The sequence below is a fragment of the Nicotiana tabacum genome, chromosome 22 (assembly GCF_000715075.1).
Source record: "Nicotiana tabacum cultivar K326 chromosome 22, ASM71507v2, whole genome shotgun sequence".
Taxonomy (NCBI): Eukaryota; Viridiplantae; Streptophyta; class Magnoliopsida; order Solanales; family Solanaceae; genus Nicotiana; species Nicotiana tabacum.
In genome coordinates this window covers 21,528,113-21,547,942 of record NC_134101.1, presented here as the reverse complement: position 1 = coordinate 21,547,942, position 19,830 = coordinate 21,528,113, and the positions used below count along the sequence as shown (strand labels likewise).

Genomic DNA, 19,830 nt, shown 5'->3' with positions numbered 1-19,830 from the left:
ATAACTGGTGTTTCGAGAGTGTCGGACTGCCAACTAGAAATAGTGAAAGAATTTACTACAATTAAAGATCCGTAGTCTACATCGGATATAAAAATTTTGAACAGTTAATAACCGAAAAACTAAACCGGAAATAACCGAACCGAACCTTGAAAAAATCGCACCGAACCGTAAATACTTTGGTTTGATTTGGTTATTAATATTATAAAACCGAAAATCAATAAACCGAACTGTAATTTTATAATAACGGACCGAACCGACCGAGGCACATAGCTAGACAGAATGCAGAGTAGAGAAACAAAAAATCCTAAAACTCAAGAAATCAGGTAAATAATCTGTCCACAAGCAACAACTCTTCTAATGGATTATTCATCTCAGCAAAACCAATATCCTTACCATTCGTCACAACCCTATAACCCATCTCATTTTCAACCCTATGATCGCCAATCCAGTTACCCCAATTATCAGTACCAACAAGGCCATCATCAACGGAAACAACAACCACCACAGCAGTATCAACAACCCCAACAGCAATACCAACAAGGTCCACATCAACAGAAACAACAACCACCACAGCAGTATCAACAATCCCAACAGCAATACTCATCGTATTATGCTCCTAATTATTCAAATACATATCATCCACAACAACACCCACAAACCCATCAACAATGGCGTTATCAAACACCGCCGATTCATCCACCGGGAGTTTCAAGTCAACCCTCTTCCTCATCACATGGACAAGTACATGTTCAGTTACCGTATCAGCAGAATTTGCCCCAAAGGGCAGATGGGGTCGGGCTAGGGCTGAACCCGGCGCCAGTTCTGGCTGTGGCAGCGTTGGCACAACTCACCCAGCATCTGGGCTTGCACTGGCAAAGTTGCTATCCCCAGGCTGAAGGGTCAGGACCCGTGATTGGTGGGCCGGGGCCGGGTTTGGGAGCCGGTGCACGTCCTGGTCTTGGTCCGGGCCCATCTCGATTGCTTTCGCATGTAAGTTGTAGGAATCAGATTATTTTTTTTCCCGTGAAGTTCTGGAATATATGTTTAAAGCTGAAATCTGTTGGGGCTTTAAGCAAAAAATGCTACTAAATAAGAGTGGGCTTTAAGGAATAAAGGCTTAATATAAGGAAAAGATAAAAAGAATATATGTAGTTCAAGAAATATAACTACAAAACCGAAACCACAAGTATTTGGTGTGCTCTCTTCAAGGCAAGGCTCATGAAACAATGAGCATGCTGTAGTGTCTGCACTGAAGTGCAGCTTAAATGAGGTGAAGCGCAAAACCTATGTTGCACCTAGCTTTAGGATTATGCGCGCCTCAAGAGAGCCTTTGACAACATTGACTTATAGATGTTACATTTCATTTCTCTGAATACATGATGAATTTCAGGTTTTACAGAACTTATGATCCACCATGTCTAGAGTATTTTGCAGAATGCGTTCTTGGGGACATTTCATTTCGCTGAATCTTTCTTAATAGCCTTTATGTGGCCGAGCAACTGAGATTTTTGACTTTTGTAAGGAGTTAACTTCGATTACTAATAGATTGGGGACAATGGCCTAGAAAGCATGGCGAGTGTTGAACAGCATGACGGATGGAGTTAGTAGGAAAGGGGTGATAAAGGAAAAAAATAGTCTAGCTTGTTTGATTGACAATTAAGGGACGAGGAATTATTTTTAAGATATATTATTGGACCGCAAAGGAATGAGACCCAAAATTATCCATTTCTTTTGCTCCCAAATGCATGCTTACCAAAATAAGATCTTCCTTATGTCACCATAACTGTATTTCCTTGGTCTTTAGTGGCTCGTAAGTGATAACTTGAGTTTGATAATGGGTTTCAACGCTAACCGTGTAATAAATTGGGCCAGACCATACTCCTAGGTAGGAGAGTGTATCAGTCAAGAGATGGTGGTCTATAGCTGTTGGAGTAATCATGTGGGATGTTTTCGCTTTCTGATTTTTGAATTTGCTAACACTACTATTGTTATATCTGCAACCATGACCTTGTGACCTTTTTGTTCGAAAGTCATGTGAAGTTAATCTCTTATATGTTACTTCACGTCGAGTAAAAGTGATATAAAAGAATAGGGTGCTCAAAGGATTCATTTGCAGGGTGTTATGGTCTATAGGAAGAAAGCTACTTGTAGACCAGGCTCATTTGCTTTTGGAGGTTAGCTTAACCCAAAATCTCTTCTACTGAAGTTTCAAGTAGACCAGTTGGCTGCTTTATACTTACAACGTCTCCAATGCTATCAATTGTGTTATCGGATTTGCTCCCTTCTACGAGATCTAGGCATCATCTTTGGTTTGTGATAGTGATTCACGGGTTCAATATCCCTTGTCTGAGAACGAAGTAAACTTTTCCCAAGTCATATAGACATGGCAACACCTAATTATCATTTGTTGAGATATGCCAATGTCCCAATCTCTTCTATAATGCTGGGCTGTGCTTGTGGAGGTGGGAGTGGCCGTGGAAACTTTATACGTAGAAAATACACTTATTGGACAATGTCATTAATTCAGCTGTTTTGAGATTATGTCTGTCAAAATGGGGAAATTTGAGTGCCTGCGAGGTACTGGTAGAATATGTTGTTCGGGTAGCATACTGTGGCTGTGACTAGGAAGGTTAAAGGTTAGTTTAGGTTTAACCTTGAGCAAGGAGAAGAAAGGTCAAGCGTGCAGAGAGGGCTTCTCTTTCCTGGAAGTAAAAAATGTTTGGCAGGCTAAGCTCAGATAGAAAGGAATATATTTTTCTGATACACATTGGAATCCGGCTATAATTGTTCCCCCGGTGTGAAACCAGTTGGTTCCGTAGTTTTAGAATTTTGCTGATCCAATTTCTTCATCTCTTCATACCATTCTGCTAATACTTAGTACTTTTTTTTTAACAACCGAGAAATCCCCAAGGTTCAGTGGCACACGGTTCAAAACTTGTGGATAATGGGCTCCCTCTACTTAATTACTAGGATTTTGTATGTGGCAGGGTTCGAACCCCTGGCGCGCGCCTAACCAAATCACAAGTTGCGCTCTACCACTAGACCAAAGCTCAAGGGGCTAATACTTAGTATTATCATCATACAATTCTGTTAAATACTTAGTATTATGGGAACACCACTCTATTTATAGACTTCCTCCAGAGGCATTAAGCCTATCAATTCTACCAAGTGGTCAATCTTTTTCCACCTTGAGTCTACTTTATTCTTCTCGTCATGACCATAATACTAACCATTAATTTTGTCTTACCTTGTCAAAAGGTTGATTAAATTTGTGGAGATGGTGTAACTATTTAGCGATGCAGACAAAAGCAGGGTGTTAAGCTGTAAAGTTACTCTGGTTTGTGTGATTTGATATATAATCATGTGGTGCTTATAATTTTTGCAGATCTCTTTGCATTGCTATTTTCTCCTCTACTTTTGGTAATCCATTTTGTTGGAATTGGTTGTTGAAGTCTTGCATGTTCACATGAGGCTATTTCTGCAGGCTGGTCAATCATTGGATAAGGGCGGTACAAGGGGTGGTGGTCAGCCCAAAAGTGGTGGTAGGGGTAAATTTAGCAATATTGCTGGAGTTGCTAGGTGTGAATTGTGCAAGATTGATTGTGGTAAGATGAGCAGCCTTAAGCATCACGAGAGTGGTAAGCGGCACAGAAAGAATTTGAAAAAATTGGAAGCAGAAAACAAAACCGTTAGTGATATCCAGAATGTACAGAAACCTTCTGGTGATTTAAAACCAGGAACAAACATGAAGCTTGATGGTCAGCACAAAAGTGGTGGTAGGGGTCAATTTAGCAATATTGCTGGAGTTGCTAGGTGTGAATTGTGCAAGGTTGATTTTGGTAAGATGAGCAGCCTTAAGCAGCACGAGAGTGGTAAGCGGCACAGAAAGAACTTGAAAAAATTGGAAGCAGAAAACAGAACTGTTAGTGATATCCAGAATGTACACAAACCTTCTGGTGATTTAAAACCAGAAACGAACATGAAGCCTGATGATTTGCCTAAGGAAGAAGAGACTAAGCAGAAGCCGCCAGAAAATATTCCTTTAGACACCGTACCGTCCGAAATTAAATTAGGAACTGAAGTTAAAATCAATGATGCACAATGCGATGTAGTTCAAACGTGTGGTTTGAAACGCAAGATGCTAGATGATGGAGGGCAGGAAAAGAAAATTTCCAAAGCAAAGAGGCGGCTGATTGAACCTCCCAAACCCAAGGTTGTGATTCCTTTGATGTGTGACCTGTGCAATGTGAAATTTGATACACGAGAGAATCTTAGAAGTCATCTTTTGGGTAGAAAGCACAAGTCAAAGCTCAAGTGCTTTGAAGGACGACTTGGACTTCAAGCACTTTATCCCCCTAATCCTATCACACAAACCGCATACCATTGGCAGGGTGTTCAACAAATTTTTAATGGCACACAAGTTTCAGATCCCATTGCTGGTGCTTCTGTTCTTCCTCAGACTCACAATGCCACACCTTCTGCAACAGATGTAACTTCTGATTCTCAGCAAAATCCCAACCCTTGAGTGTCCAAATTTTGGTTCCTGAATTTTGGCCACGAGAATTTTTTTTGTTGTTGTTAAATCTCTGCAGGAGTCAGCATCATTTGATATGGAAGCAAGGCAACTATTATACTGCAGAGAAGTTATACTCCATCTGTGAACATGGGTAAGTACTACTACATTTATGTAAAGGCAGGTCAGCAGCAGGTGATGTCCATTTGGTAAAAGTGTTGTTTAGGACATGTATAGCTCAGTGCTGGGCAACTGAGGAGCTCCTCCTACCCCTTAACTTTCTCGAGTTTACACGTTGAAGGTACAAACGAAGCCAGCTTTAACGTATTCCTTCCCTCACTCCCCCTTTCATTCGCTGGGGAGTAGTGGATCAATGGCCTCTGTTAAGGGGCTTAAGGCACATTTTGCTGCATAGTAACTTCTGGGTTTCTAGTTAAAGGGAAATTGCTCTTTTGGTATCTTTGCTGTCAATAGGGGTTTAGAACCAAAACAAACATGGAGTGGGTTTCCAAAACAATTGGTAACTAACTCCAAAACGAAAAAACAACATGAAATGATTTGGGCTGATAGACACTGAACTCAAAATTTCGAAGTCCCCCTCCCTTACCCCCCCCCCCTCAACCCCCCGCCCCCCCCCCTTCGTTCAAATGAGTTTTTATGTTTTCTTGAGGCGTATTTTTTCCCCCTTCGTAGCAAATGGAGATGTTAATTGGATTTAAATATTAATTTGTATAAGGGAAGGCTTCTTAAAATGTTTTTTTAAGTGTTGGTGATTCTTTCCAGAAAGCAAACCTAAAACAATTTTATTTAAACAAATTCAAAGGCAATTCTCCCACATGTAAGTCTAAACACATACTAATGTTGTTCAGGCTCTGCTCAACTCACTAATAATTCCCCTTCCCCCCATAACCTTACTAAATACCGTGAATAACAGGAGAACAAGACGTAACTCCTTTGTGTGTATTTGATTAATATCTCAATGAGCAAATTAATGAGACAACGGAGTTAAGAGTTTGACGAAATTAGGAAGATAACAGGTATTTTCATGGTATGGTAACAAAAGGAGGGAACGGTAAAATTGAGGAGTGAAAATATCAGGAAAGAAGTATATGTTACTCCATATATTTCTCAGTCCAAGTACAAAGAAATTCTGAACAATATTTCAGTGTCATTGTTATTAGTTCATTTTACACATAAGCAGTAATTATCACTTTGATAACAGGAGTAGGAGAAAAACATAAATTACTTTATTCGACATAAAATGAGCGAATTATATTAGACATGGGACGTTCAACTCAATTCTCAATCAAATGAACATGAAAAATAGATTATCTTTCTTGGAGGTATTTCTTATGCCGAAAGCTTCTTTAATCATTTATGACACACTGTCTTAGGGAGTCCAGCACCAAAATGTTGTCTTTTTGGACTCAAAGCACAAAAATAGGTGAAAATAATAATTGAGTATCATTTTATATATAACGCAATTTTTCACCGTGCCATACCTTAACGGCACGTTTGTCCGTTAAGGTATAGCGCATGGGTTACATGCGCTAAATTTGAACTTTAAATTGGCGGGAAAAGTTTACATATAGCGCATATGCATGATGCGTTAATACTAGAAGCTGAAAAGATAGGTAGGTATAGCGCATCCTATATATGCGCTATACCTATATAAAATATCGGGCCAGTCTTCTTCCCCTGACCAGACAGAACGAAAAGGAACAAAAAACGGTCCCCCCTATTTTTTAACCAAAAAACTCCATTGGAGCTCACCTGTCCTCCAAAAATTGGGTCTTCTCTGTATTTTAGCAAGCTAACACCGGATCCAAGATGTTGTCGTATAGTGGATCTCGTCTATTGCTCGTTTCGGCTTCCAAATCATCAATTTTTTACATTTTAAAAAACTTTAAATCGAGGTATTCTGACTTATTTTTTGGTAAAACTCATGTCTATAAAATGCTTATTAGTTATTTTTTTTTACTGTGGTCTATGTTTTTTTGTGATCGTTTTGTGATTTAATTATTTTTTTATTTTTTATCCGGATTAGTTTATTTATATGCTAAAAATTAGTAAAAAATATTTTTATTTTATTTTATGAATAATTATTGTTATATGTGATTTTATTATTGTACGTATATTAATATGTGACTTTATTATTATATAGTGTTATGTTGTGCCCTTAATTGTTATGTAGTGCCATTTAGCGTAGTAAAACTGATAATAAAGTTTAGATTATGATAGTTGACTTTGTTTATGGCCATTTAGAGTAGTATTACTTTAGTGCTCTTTAAGATTCCGTCGTATAGAATAAAAATTACGTGCTCTCCTTAACAAACTCAGATAGAGTACTCAATTATGGATTTAATGTATCAGTAGATAATTATCAAATATTAGATTGAATCATAAAATAATCAGTTGCCGAAAAATTTGGGCAAAATATGACAGTTAACAAACAAATCGTTACGAATGAAATAAATTAAATATTATTTACTATTAAGTTTGTAGTATTTTTTATATGAATAATTATTGAATATATCTTGATTATTTATGAAATCTTAATATATAATTCTGTAATAATTCAAAAATAACTTTAAAAAGATGATAGTTCAAACAAAACCATGTAGAACTTTAGTAGAAAAATATAGGAAACTAACATATGAAATATTAATATAGGAAATTTATCAACCTAAGTATTTGTTATATGAATAATTACTAAAATATCTTTTTAGTTATTGAAATTAATTATTTAATTCCCTGTTAACCCCAAAAATATTTGAAAAAAAATAATAGTTCAAACACAAACCCTCTCGAATTTTAGTTAAAAAATGTAAGAAAATAACATAAAAACAACAATATAGAAAATTTGTCAAACTAAGTATTTTTATATGAATACTTATTAATTATATCATGTATAGTTATGAAAATTAATTATTTAATTCTATTATACCCAAAAAAAATAGCTGAGTAAGAAACTAACATATAAAATAATAATATAGAAAATGTATCAATCTAAGTAATAATATAGAAAAATTATCGATTAAATATTAATATAAAAGATATTACAATATATTTAAAGATGTTAAACAATTAGACAGAAAAATACTTTAATTAATATTGTTCAATTTACAGACATCGTCATGGAGGTTCCCCTGTGCATCTCAGATTGCATCTCGAGAGCTACTGTTGCTACAGGGCAACCATAGGTTTTCACACATCTGGGATGGGCAGGTCTGTCCCAGACATTCCGCCCCATACGTATAGACGATATGTGGGAGTACATTAGGGACCACCCACCGCATCCCTGTATAGTTAGACACCTTCAGGGTGCGGGCTTTTACAAGATCATAGAGATCGGTCGGTTGCAGTTCGACTAGGCGTTGATCACGGCTATGATAGAGCGATGGCGACCGGAGACGCATACGTTTCATCTACCCATCGGCGAGGCTACCATCACACTTGAGGACGTGGAGGTTCTTTTCGAGCTGCCTGTTGATGGTATAACTGCAGCTTACCCGCATGCTCTTAGAGATTATACGAGAGTGGATTACCTTCATATGTTACAGCGGCTCACCGGTTTCCAGCCAGCGGAGCAGACTGCATTGAGTGGGGCCAGTCAATTACAGCTGACGCCCGTTTGGCAGCATCTGGTGGCGATGGATACGGAGATTATTGATGATTTACCACCAGAGGATATCAGCTTGCGAATCCTACATCATCTGGAGCGGCTAGATGATTTATCTAGTTACAGCTGGGGTGTAGCTGTTCTAGCTTACATGTATAGGCAGATGTGTCAGGCGTGCATGGGCACCGAGAGAGACGTTGCCGATTTTTTACCGTTGTTGCAGGTGAAAACATAGTCAATTCTTTTCATGATTATAACATACATAGTAAGAAACGCCTTAAATTTACATCCACAATCTATATTAGGTTTGGGCCTGGGAGCAGTTCCAACCATCGATAGCTCCGGATGCACCACCTCCACCATTTCTCCCTTTAGCTTGGAGGTGGGTTGATAGGCAAGGCCACTCCCGCGAGGTCGAGGCTCGACATCATCTCCCTTATTACAGGGATTTGTTGGATTTACTTAAAGGCACTCGGGTACATATATACCTAATTTTACTTGGCCTAGCTTGATATGTATTGCGTTTACTCTTGATTCTTGTGTTTAATAAATAGTTCGTATGAAGGCCATACAGCAACGCACTCATAGTTGGATTGCCAGATTATTGCTCCCGCGGTCGAGCTATGTGGAGCTCTTCTGTCCCACTAATATATATCGATATAGTCGAGCATCATGCCACCGATCGAGTCCTTTGCCAGTTTGGTCACCCGCAGCATGTACCTATTCCGCCTACTTGGCACACGACACATTACCAGCGGGATGATCGCTGCAGGGTCGACCAGTCATATTTGGCCTGGCTAGAGGCCTAGATTGAGGTTTGGGACCAGAGGTATGACCTGATTCCTCCATACCCTCTACTTGACCGTACGGAGGCCGGGCATAAGTACATGGGTTGGTATCGCAATGTTACCTGACTTGTCGTCGGGAATCCCGTTCATCGCGATAGTGGTCGGTACATTCCATACGTCGGGAGGCATGAGGCACTGGTATGTTATTTGTTATACTTACTTATAACGTTACATTATCCTTCCGTAATTAATATTTTATATGTTATGCAGGCTATTGGCTTACACCAGTTCTACCAGTTGGGACTGGAGATGCTACAGAATACAGGGGAGGGAGCGGTAGCTTTGCACGTGTTTGGCCTTCGGGTTACTGATCTTGCTGCTGACACATTGAGACGTGCCCGAGATGATGGGAGCTTAGGATACAAGGCTGCTTATATGCCGCCCGAGGAGTACCATCATGGTCCACCAGTGGAGCCTGAACGTGGTAGACGTGGCCAGAGAGGAAGGGGTGGCCGATGTGGTCGTGGTGGTCGGCGAGGACAGGGTTCCCAACAAGGGGGCGTTGAGGCACCCGTGGAGGATCTTAGAGATGATCAACCAAGTGAACACCCTAAGCCACACGATACTCCTCATGATATTTCATCATTCAGCCTTCAGCTGTCACCAGGGACTTTGCAGGTGATCTCCTCAGCTCTATTATTGATCGCGGACATGGCCATTACGCAGCAGGATTGGGATCAATATTTTCCTGGTCATCCAGAGCCATCGACGGTTGCTGTTGATCGTCCGCTATGAGAGGTGCATAGTGGGAGACGACTGAGTTATGGTTCATCACTGAGGGATGCTGAGGATCTTTCACATACTTCATCTACTCCAGTGCACCTCGATGTTCCGACATAGCATTGTGTCGCTACTCAGGCGCAAGTTTGTTTGTATTACTATTATTTCAATTTGTTTTTGCCTTATAGATTAGTTAGTAATATCTAAAGTATTTTTATTTTTTTAAAGATTTTGTCATCGCCCGTCACGAAGGCCACATTGTGATATACTAACTTGCCGGAGACGGATGATCTTAATCAGGAGCCCGCTGAGACCATGGTATGACCATTACATTTTTTTTGCTAACACGTACATTAGTATTTTATATTTCATATACTAAAATATCTTATTATTTTGTAGGTTACTGCTGGCCCAATGACCACTTCTACCGAGCATGCCAGCCTTACTGATGATCATGCTGCAACCATCCTCCGATAAAGAGGCGACGTGATGAGGATGATCCTGATAACGTAGCAGGGCGAGATGGGATGGGAATCGGGCCAGCCAATGCTTTAAAGCATATAGGATGTAGGACTCATTGATATGTATTCTTAGTTGTATATATGACATTAAATATATAATAGCAAAATTATTTATTTGTTGGTTTATTTATTTGTTTAACACTAGAACACAAAAACAATAAGACAACTTAACATAAGTTTAAATTCGTCACCAATTAAAGATAATACATGCCACGCATAACATAAAAATAAAATACTATACTAAACGCATCCATGCTTTTGTTTAGCCACTATCGCCCATTATTCTATGCTTCAACCACTTAACTTTCTCTTCCAATCGATTATTTTCTTCTTCTGCCTCTTTTAGTTTCTCCTTCACTGCCGCAAGTTGTTCTTGTAGTTTCAAGATATGGAGTTCGTATTCACCAGTCGGATTTCAATTGTTTAGCAAACATGATTTATAGTATTCTTAGTTAATGGGTTCATCATACCATTCTTCAAAACGACATTGATTTTCGTCCTACCAATGGGGATGATAACACAAGACTATTAATTAACATGTTATATAAAAACTATTAACAAACATTTTTTTCAATAATAATAACTTACAACTTGTTTACACATCCAACGTCTACGCCCTAGATTGCAATTTGACCAACATGGCTTCAAAATCGCATGTTTGCCACAGTAACATCTTGGTACATCATTGCGTCCATACATGTTTGTCACGACCCAATTCTCCCTCCGTAAGACGTCGTGATGACACCTAGTCTCTACGACTAGGTAAGCCTAACAAAATGCGGAAATAACAAAAATGGAAGTAAAACTTAACAACTAACTGCAACAGATAACTAAATAACTGGTAACAATGCCGCCCGACATGTACAATATAACCAACACTCTAGTGATACACAGTATTCCCAAAATCTGGAACATTATAAGTCACAAGCTATAGAAGGAAACTAGTATCTCTATACACCAGAGTCTAATAAAAGAAGTACGGAAGGTAAATGACATAGGAGAGAATAGAGGGGGACTCCGAGGTCTGCGGACGCGGCATATGTACCTTGAAGTCTCCGTACAACAACAAGCACTCTGAGCTAATAGCGGGGTTGATAAGAAGTACCTGGATCTACACACAAAACATGTGCAGAAGAGTTTCATGAGTACACCACAACGGTACTTAGTAAGTGCCAAGCCTAACCTTGGTAGAGTAGTGACGAGGTCAGATCCGGTCCCTACTGGGATATAATAATAAGACAAATGATTTAATAAAATGAAGTAAAACAGAGAAAATAACAGAAAGTATTCGCAAAGCAATAGCAACACCGCACAATGATATAACAATAAGGGCACTCTCGAGATACCATCTGGTAGTCCCAAAAGTAAATATGCGAGTAGATCTCCCGAGGTACCGCCTCGTAGTCTCAAAAGTAAATGTTCAGGGAGAACTCCTGAGGTACCGCCTCGTAGTCTCAAAAGTAAATATGTAGGGAGAACTCCTGAGGTACCGCCTTATAGTGTCAAAAGTAAATGTGCAGGGAGAACTCCCGAGTTACCGCCTCATAGTCTCAAAAGTAAACACATATCTCAAACCGATAAGTACAACAATTAACGGCAAGAATTCTACAGTTAAGACTGATAAGGATCAAGGAAAAACAGGAAATCAATTAGGCATGATGCACAGAGTTCAAATAAGCAGTTAAAGTATGTAGACATGGGATATTAGACTAAACAGGATAACTACACATGCTGGCATAACTCAATTAAAATGAAAACATGTTACTACTCAGTGAAAATTGGGTTTTACAACAAATAGCCTGTGTACGCACTCGTTAATACACGTACACGGTGCTCACATATCACAACAGTACCAAATCCTAAGGGGATTCCCCCCCACAAGGTTAGGCAAGCCACTTACCTCGAATCAAGCTCAATCAATCAGTAAGAATGCTCTTTCCTCGATTATCCGACTCCGAATGGCCCAAATCTATCCCAAATTAATTACATATCATAAATACAACTATAATAGACTAATCTAATTAATGAAATCAATACTTTAATAAAAATTCTGAAACCCGTCAAAAAAAAAAGTCGACCCAAGCCCACATATTAGAATCGGATAAAAGTCACAAAATATAAACATCCATTCGCTCACGAGTCTAACCATATCAAATTTACCAAAATCCGACACCAATTAGTCATTCAGATCCTCAAAACCAACTCTCTAAATACCTAGCCACAAACCCCCAAATTACACCTAAAAAACACACCATCTAGGTGGAAAATCAGTAGGAAAACATAATTATTGAAGAAAAATAAACACAAGGAACTTACCTCAAGAATCCCCTTGAAAATCCTCTCAAAACCTCCAAAATTCGAGCTCAAAAATGGTGAAATAAAATAAAAATCATGAAATCTCGCATTTAAAGACTTTGCCCAGGCCTTCCAAACTTGCGGCAACTTGGTCGCTTCTGCGGTCTCGCAGGTGTGCCCCATTCCCGCTTCTATGCCAACCGCGTGCGGAAAAGCCCTCGCACCTGCGCCAATCTCCGCATCTGCGGCCAACATCCACTCCTGCGCAAACCGCTTCTGTGCACGCATGGCCGCATGCATCCTTGACCGCTTATGCGGTCCCTTTTCTCGCTTCTGCGAGCTTGCATCTGCGGTCCCCTAATCCGCAGATGCGATTATACCAGTAGATGCAAACCTTCAGCAATTCCTCAACTTCAAACCTTGGTCCGTTAACCACCCGAAATCAACTCGAGGCCCCTGAGACCTCAACCAAACATACCAACAAGTCTTATATCCCAATATGAACTTAGTTGAACTCTCAAATCACCTCAAACAACTTCAAAAACACGAATTACACACGGATTCAAGCCTAAAGAACTTCAAAATTTCCAAATTTTACAAACGACGCCGAAACCTATCACGTCCGATTGACCTTAAATTTTGCACACAAGTCATAATTGATATAATGGACCTATTAGAATTTTCAGAATCGGATTCCGACCCCGATATCAAAAAGTCAAACCCCCGGTCAAACTTCCCAAAAATGCGACTTTCGCCATTTCAAGTCTAATTCCACTACAGACCTCCAATTAATTTTCCGGACACACTCTTAAGCTCAAAATTACTATACGGAGCTAAAGGAACTGACGAAACTCCATTCCGGAGTCGTCTTCATACAGCTCCAACTACGGTCAAAATCCTAAGACTTAAGCTTCCGTTTTGGGACTAAGCCAATTCACTCCGAAGCCACAACAAAACCTCCCGACAAGTCGCATAAGCAGAAAAAAGCAATAAATAGGGGATCGGGGCTAATACACTCAAAACGACCGGCCGGATTGTTATAATATTGTAATGCTCGAAAATAAAAAAAAATAATGGAAAATTTTTCTATTCGTTTCGTTACAACGCAAATTATAACTAAAATGTGTGAGGTTTTTATAGGCAGCTAAGAGTGATTTTAGGTTACGTAACGCATATTGGTAAAGCGTTATGTATCGCGTGTTAATGATTCTTTAGGGTACAAGTGGGTGTAGCTTTTCAGATCGACAACTTTTTCAGGCCGACATGACAATACACATAACATATATTGGTGACACGCTATGTTTCACGTGATAATAATTCTTTAGGGTACAAGTGGATGCATCTTTTCAGATCGACAGCTTTTTCAGGTCGACATGACAATACACATAACACATATTGATAATGCGCTACATTTCGCGTGATAATGATTCCTTAGGGTACAAGTGGGTGCAACTTTTCAGATCGACATGACAATACACATAATATATAATGGTGATGCGCTACGTTTCACGTGATAATGATTCTTTAGGGTACAAGTGGGTGTAACTTTGATGGCCTTTTCAGGTCGATAACTTTTTCAGGTCGACATGACAATAAACATAACGCATATTGGTGAGGCGCTACGTTTCATGTGATAATGATTCTTTAGGGTACAAGTGGGTGCAACTTTTCAGGTGGACAACATTTTCATATGGATATCTTTTTCAGGTCGACATGACAATACACATAACGTATATTGGTGATGCACTACATTTAATATACAAGTTCGTGCAGTTTAGTTCTTCTTAAGTTGAACCAAGAGATCAGTAATCAAAGACCATTTGTAGAACCATTACAACATCCATTTTAGAAATGCCACTAACATTTAGTAAGTGGTTTAAGAAGAGGCAAAAAAGTGAAGGTAGTTCAATAGATCCACATGGAACACGTCATAACACAATCGATCCCTACCTAGAAAGAAATATGCTAGGTTGCTATACTGATTTGGTTGATGACAAGTGATATGGTGTTCTACATCCCTTGAGAAAAATCCTATCAATATAAACACTGATCTCAAAGTTGCAGGGCACATTATTGAGGGAAAAACGCATTCTACAAAGCCTGAAGGTATGCGAATTTGGGGAGAACAACTACAATGGGTTCCCCTTTACTCAAAATAGTGTGATTATGAAGTACTATGCCACGGGCATTGGCTAGTTGTATCACAAGCATTGTTTGCAACCTTCAAAACAAACACACACAAAGATGAACAATAAGTGATTCAGCATTTGATGAAGGAGATTTTAGAGATAGAAAAGGCGCTAGACGTTCATCATGCACTGGATGATCTTAACTACCTGCAAGGAATGGAGGATCAGTATTGAGATTTATTAGAAAATAAAAAATTGCATAGAGACATTGATTATCCTGTTTTCCCAACAGTTGTCGAGTAGGAGGGACTACCTAAGTTTCTACCACAGACATTGGACGTAGGAGTCCCATATTATTGTAGAAATTAAGCAAATGGTCTTATTGATGATAGCGATGAAATACTAGAAATGTGTGTCAACTGGGGCCTAGATTACGATGCCCTCGGTCCGAAAGGGTACGTATAAGATGTTGACAAAGAAGATGAAGACAAAGACAATGAAATAGTGACAGACAGTGATGATAATGGCAAACAAAAATTGTTATTTATTTCTTGGGGTGTATTTTAAATTGTTGTATTGAATCTTTAATGCTAAATATCAATTAGATTTGACCCTATTGGAAACATAATTTTATTTCAGAAATTTTGCAAACTGAACATTTACAACAAAAATACTGTAATAAAATACTACGTTTATCCTTCATAATTGGGCACACTGGATGAACTGCCACCAAGAGCTAAATTACCACCGCTTCCCAAACCAGTTGAAGGACATTTACGATGGTCGTGTCATATTTGGGAACATATACCACATTTACGCACATAAACGATATCACCAACATCCATTTTGTTCCGTATCCGCGTTCTTTTTTGCACTTGTTGTTGACGCACATAATCCTTGTTACACACCATTTTAAATAGTTCTGGCGGCCAATAATTCTCAGCACCCACTGGTTGTAACTATCCACTATAGGTGTTTATGTATGCAGCAACACTATATTCTTTATCAATGTACCTCGTTGCTGCGAAACCTGTATGTTGAAAGAACTTCATGGCATGTGAGCATGGAAAGTGATAGATTGACCATTTTCCACAGAAGCATAATCTTCTAGATTCATTGACGGTGTGTGTATTATTCCCGCGGTTGTGATGCACACCAGTGCGAACTTCAAAAATATTTTGCTCGTTGCAATACTGCAAAAATGTATGCCACTGTGCTCGCTTTCTATATTTCTCAAGTCGTTTAATTGACTGTGGAATAAATTCAACACCCCTTTTTCACCAATTATGATACACCTCTAGATATTTTAACAAACCTCTCCGCCATCTGCTTGAATGACTTCCGCACCATGGCAGTGACATGCAATCCACGTGCAGACTTCAACAACCCTTTGAAAGACTCTGACATATTTGTAGTCAAAATTTTCCATCTTCTACCACCATCCTTATGCAAAGTCCACTTGTCAAGCTCATGTCACATCAACCAACGATAGGCTTTTGGGTCTTCCTGCCTAATCAATTCCATTCGCCTCCTGAATTTACACTCTTGGTGATCTGTTACAGCCATCCACATTAAATTATATAAGTCCTTGTTCGGATAATCCCTCTCGAAGTTGGCCGTCAAGTGCCTAACACAGTAACGGTAGTAGGCATACGGTTCCTGCCATGCACGCAAATTATGTACAGAACTTAAAATACCGCCATGGAGATCATATATTAGACAAATACTTAAATGTTGCCTGACAACGTGCTCCTTCAAGTGGTTCAAAAATAATGTCCACGTCTCTTGGCTTTCATTGGAACAAATAGCAAATGCGAGGGGAAATATGCTTCCATTAGCATCTACTGCAACGACGATCAACAACTTAATATCATACTTTCCATAGACATGAGTGTCGTCTATGGATATTACCGGCCGACAATGCACAAAACTATCAATGGCTGGTTTAAATGCCCAGAACACATATCTGAAGATGAATTCTTATATTTCCGGACTCCGCTCAAGCTTCCATTCAACAAAAGTCCAGGGGTTAAAGTGTTGCAATGCAGCCATGTATGGGTAGAGCGGCAAAGGACTTATCCTAATTACCATAAACAATCTCAAAGGCACGTTTACGCTCGAGAAATACCTTTCTTTTGGTAATAGTACATCTATATACCTAGTGGACATATGTTATACACTCTTTGATCTTGAACCTTATGGACGATTCAATGTGTGGAATCAAGACAAGAGAAATCAAGTCAACATTCAAGTTAAAATGATTCTTACTGAATGTGTCCATTTCACAAGTGTGGGTGTTAATGTATTTGCCCACAATCCACATATTTATTTTTAACTTTCTCGCACGCAGCATCCATGTACAACCTTGAAACCATCTACGATAAATAATCTTATATACTTCCGAAGATGACTCATGAACCACAATCTCATTACACTCTTTTATGCTGTATATTCGCACCGCCCTACTTAGACCCGCTTTATTAGCAAAAAGCATATTCTTTGACAGCACCGTTGGTCTAGACATCCCACATTGCTGTCCGAATGTCGTCAAGATTCCTTTTGAGGGCATCCACATCCGGCATACTAGGAAACTGATTAAGGTAGGGAATCTCCCTTGAATGAAATGACACATGGGACTCGTATACTCTCGGTTTAACGGGAGGTGGAGTCTGCATATATGGAGCATACTGATTGGTGGTATCATGCTCCCTTGTCAAATCAGACTCATCATTCTCGTCCTCATCATCATCACCCTCATCAGAAAAGGGTGTGTCATCTCCAGACTCATCAGCATTGTTGTCATAATCACTATCATCTTCCTAACTCTGCGCATCTGCCAAATCCCGATTAAATATATCGTCTTCGGGAAATTAAGTAAGGACAAGATCTTCAAGTTGCTTGTTTTCACTGCACAACCAATAGAATAACGAGTTTTTCAAATTCATCTAAACATTACATATAAACTTATCACTTAACTTACAAATCATAATCTATTGATATCGCACGATGCACATTATCATGTTGCTGGTGACTCCCTGATGGACCACCATGATCCAACACACCAAAACTAGGCATATTTCAACTATCCGTTGGTTCATAACTTGTAAAATTCATATCTTGCCGGTACCCCCTTTGGAATATATGAGTGTTAATACAAATACAATACATAAAAAAAAATATCGTAATACAAAGCAAAATTAAAATTTACCACTCGGCTTGTGGATTATGTAAACTTGGGAAAAAATTATGTCCTCGCTCCTCATTCATCCATGGAGATAAGTTTAGATCTGGCCAAACTCTTTCAAACGGAATTCAAATAAAACTGCTCCAAAAAAACCAACCGATGATTTAGAGATATCCCTATTTTGTGGAACCTCAATATTGCGAACGTCTTCAGCCTTGACGTACATTTCCATCATTTTTATCACAAGAAGTTCCTGGTATTCTTCCAGAGTCCTCAAAAAATCTGTCAGGGTTTCATTGTCTTCGATGTTAAACTCAGCATAACAAGCAACCCCTTGCGGAGTAACAAAATACAGATATCTTTCGGTTACTTTAATATTACCCGAACGTTTCGTCACACTTATTTTTTTTATATAAAAACGATACCAATCTATCGTACTCCATTGTAAGTGGCAACTTAACATGACACTCTAGAGAACAACTATAGCGTACTGAGTTATTCTCCACCACAACCCCATCCCCCACTTCCCAATATAATAAAACCCTAATTTTTCACTTTTCGGACATTATGACAAAATGCAAAATAAGTTATCGAACAAATATTTCGGAAGACCTGAAGGATCATGAAGGGATTTTTATCAAATTCTGAAACTCCTTAAATAAGGAAAAACCCAATCCGGGCGGTACAATAATTGAGGGTATAACACATTCATAATAAGCGCTATATATGTAGCGTGTATTATGCATGCGCTATACCCTCAATTATTGGTGGGTCATTAAAGTTCAGATGAATTATTAATGGGGCAATAAAGTTTATATATAGCACACGCGCGGTGAAAAACTGCGTTATATTATAAAATGGTGCTCAGTTATTTTTTTTGCCTATTTTTATCGTTAACACTTTGGTTTCGGACTCCTGTGTTAGGTTGGTTTGCTATAAAAATTTTACGAAGAGTCTCAGTAATTGTTTCTTTTATATATTTTGCAAAGACTGTAGCAAACGTCACCTAAAATACATTAATTTTCTAAAAAGAAAAAAACAAAAAAGAGAAAAAGGAAAGAGACTTACCAAACAAGGTTTGGTGGTGTTATAAAATAAAGACTATAAAAGAAATAAACTGAAGGCAAGTATAGAGGGAGATTGATATTTTATTCAACTTTCAAACTTATGTACATAATGAACTAAAAACTCCTCTATTTATAGAAGAAAGGAAGCAGCTGCGAGGCTTTTCAGGAAGCAGTTGCAAGGCTTTTCTTTAGCTGCTTGTAAGCTGTCTGCATGAGCTGCTTGCAACCTGCCTGTTTAATAAGAAGCTGCTGCAAATTATTTCATTAAGCTGCTTGCAACCTGCCTGCATCAGCTGCTTGTAGATAAACTTCAACAGAGTACTAAATGGATAATCTTCTTCAGGAAGATTATCTATAGCGGAGTAATAAATGAACATCCACAATATAATTATTTTCATAACACTCCCCCTTGGATGTTCATTAAAAGGCATTGTGCCTCGTTAAACCTTACTAGGAAAACATCAGTGGGAAAAATCCTTGTGAACGAAAAAGAGTACATATATTTAGTAATACGCATTTCTAGCTGCCTCATTAAAAACCTTATAAGGAAAATCCTGTGGAAAAAAACCTTAGTAAGGAAAAAGAGTACATCGCTTATTTTACTCTCCCTGATGAAAAACTTGTTTCAGATATTTGAGTCTCCGCATTCCAATCTTGTATACCATCTTCTCAAAAGTTGAAGCTGGCAAAGATTTAGTGAATAAATCTGCCGGATTGTCACTTGAACGGATTTGCTGCACATCAATATCACCATTTTTCTGAAGATCGTGTGTGTAGAATAATTTTGGTAAAATGTGCTTCGTTCTATCTCCTTTTATAAATCCTCCCTTCAATTGGGCTATGCATGCAACATTGTCTTCGTATAAAATTATGGTTCTTTTATCACACTCCAAACCACATTTTTCTTGAATAAAATGAATCACTGATCTCA

The 19,830-nt window shown here is 38.7% G+C and overlaps 1 protein-coding gene across 1 annotated transcript; it reads left to right on the top strand.

Moving 5' to 3' along the window:
• Positions 1-264: 264 nt before the first annotated feature.
• On the top strand, positions 265-5,064 carry LOC107797847 (uncharacterized). Its single transcript, XM_016620775.2, has 2 exons — positions 265-990; positions 3,485-5,064. Exons 1-2 carry the CDS (start codon positions 358-360, stop codon positions 4,523-4,525), a joined length of 1,674 nt encoding a protein of 557 aa, XP_016476261.1. The 5' UTR covers positions 265-357; the 3' UTR covers positions 4,526-5,064.
• Positions 5,065-19,830: the final 14,766 nt, after the last annotated feature.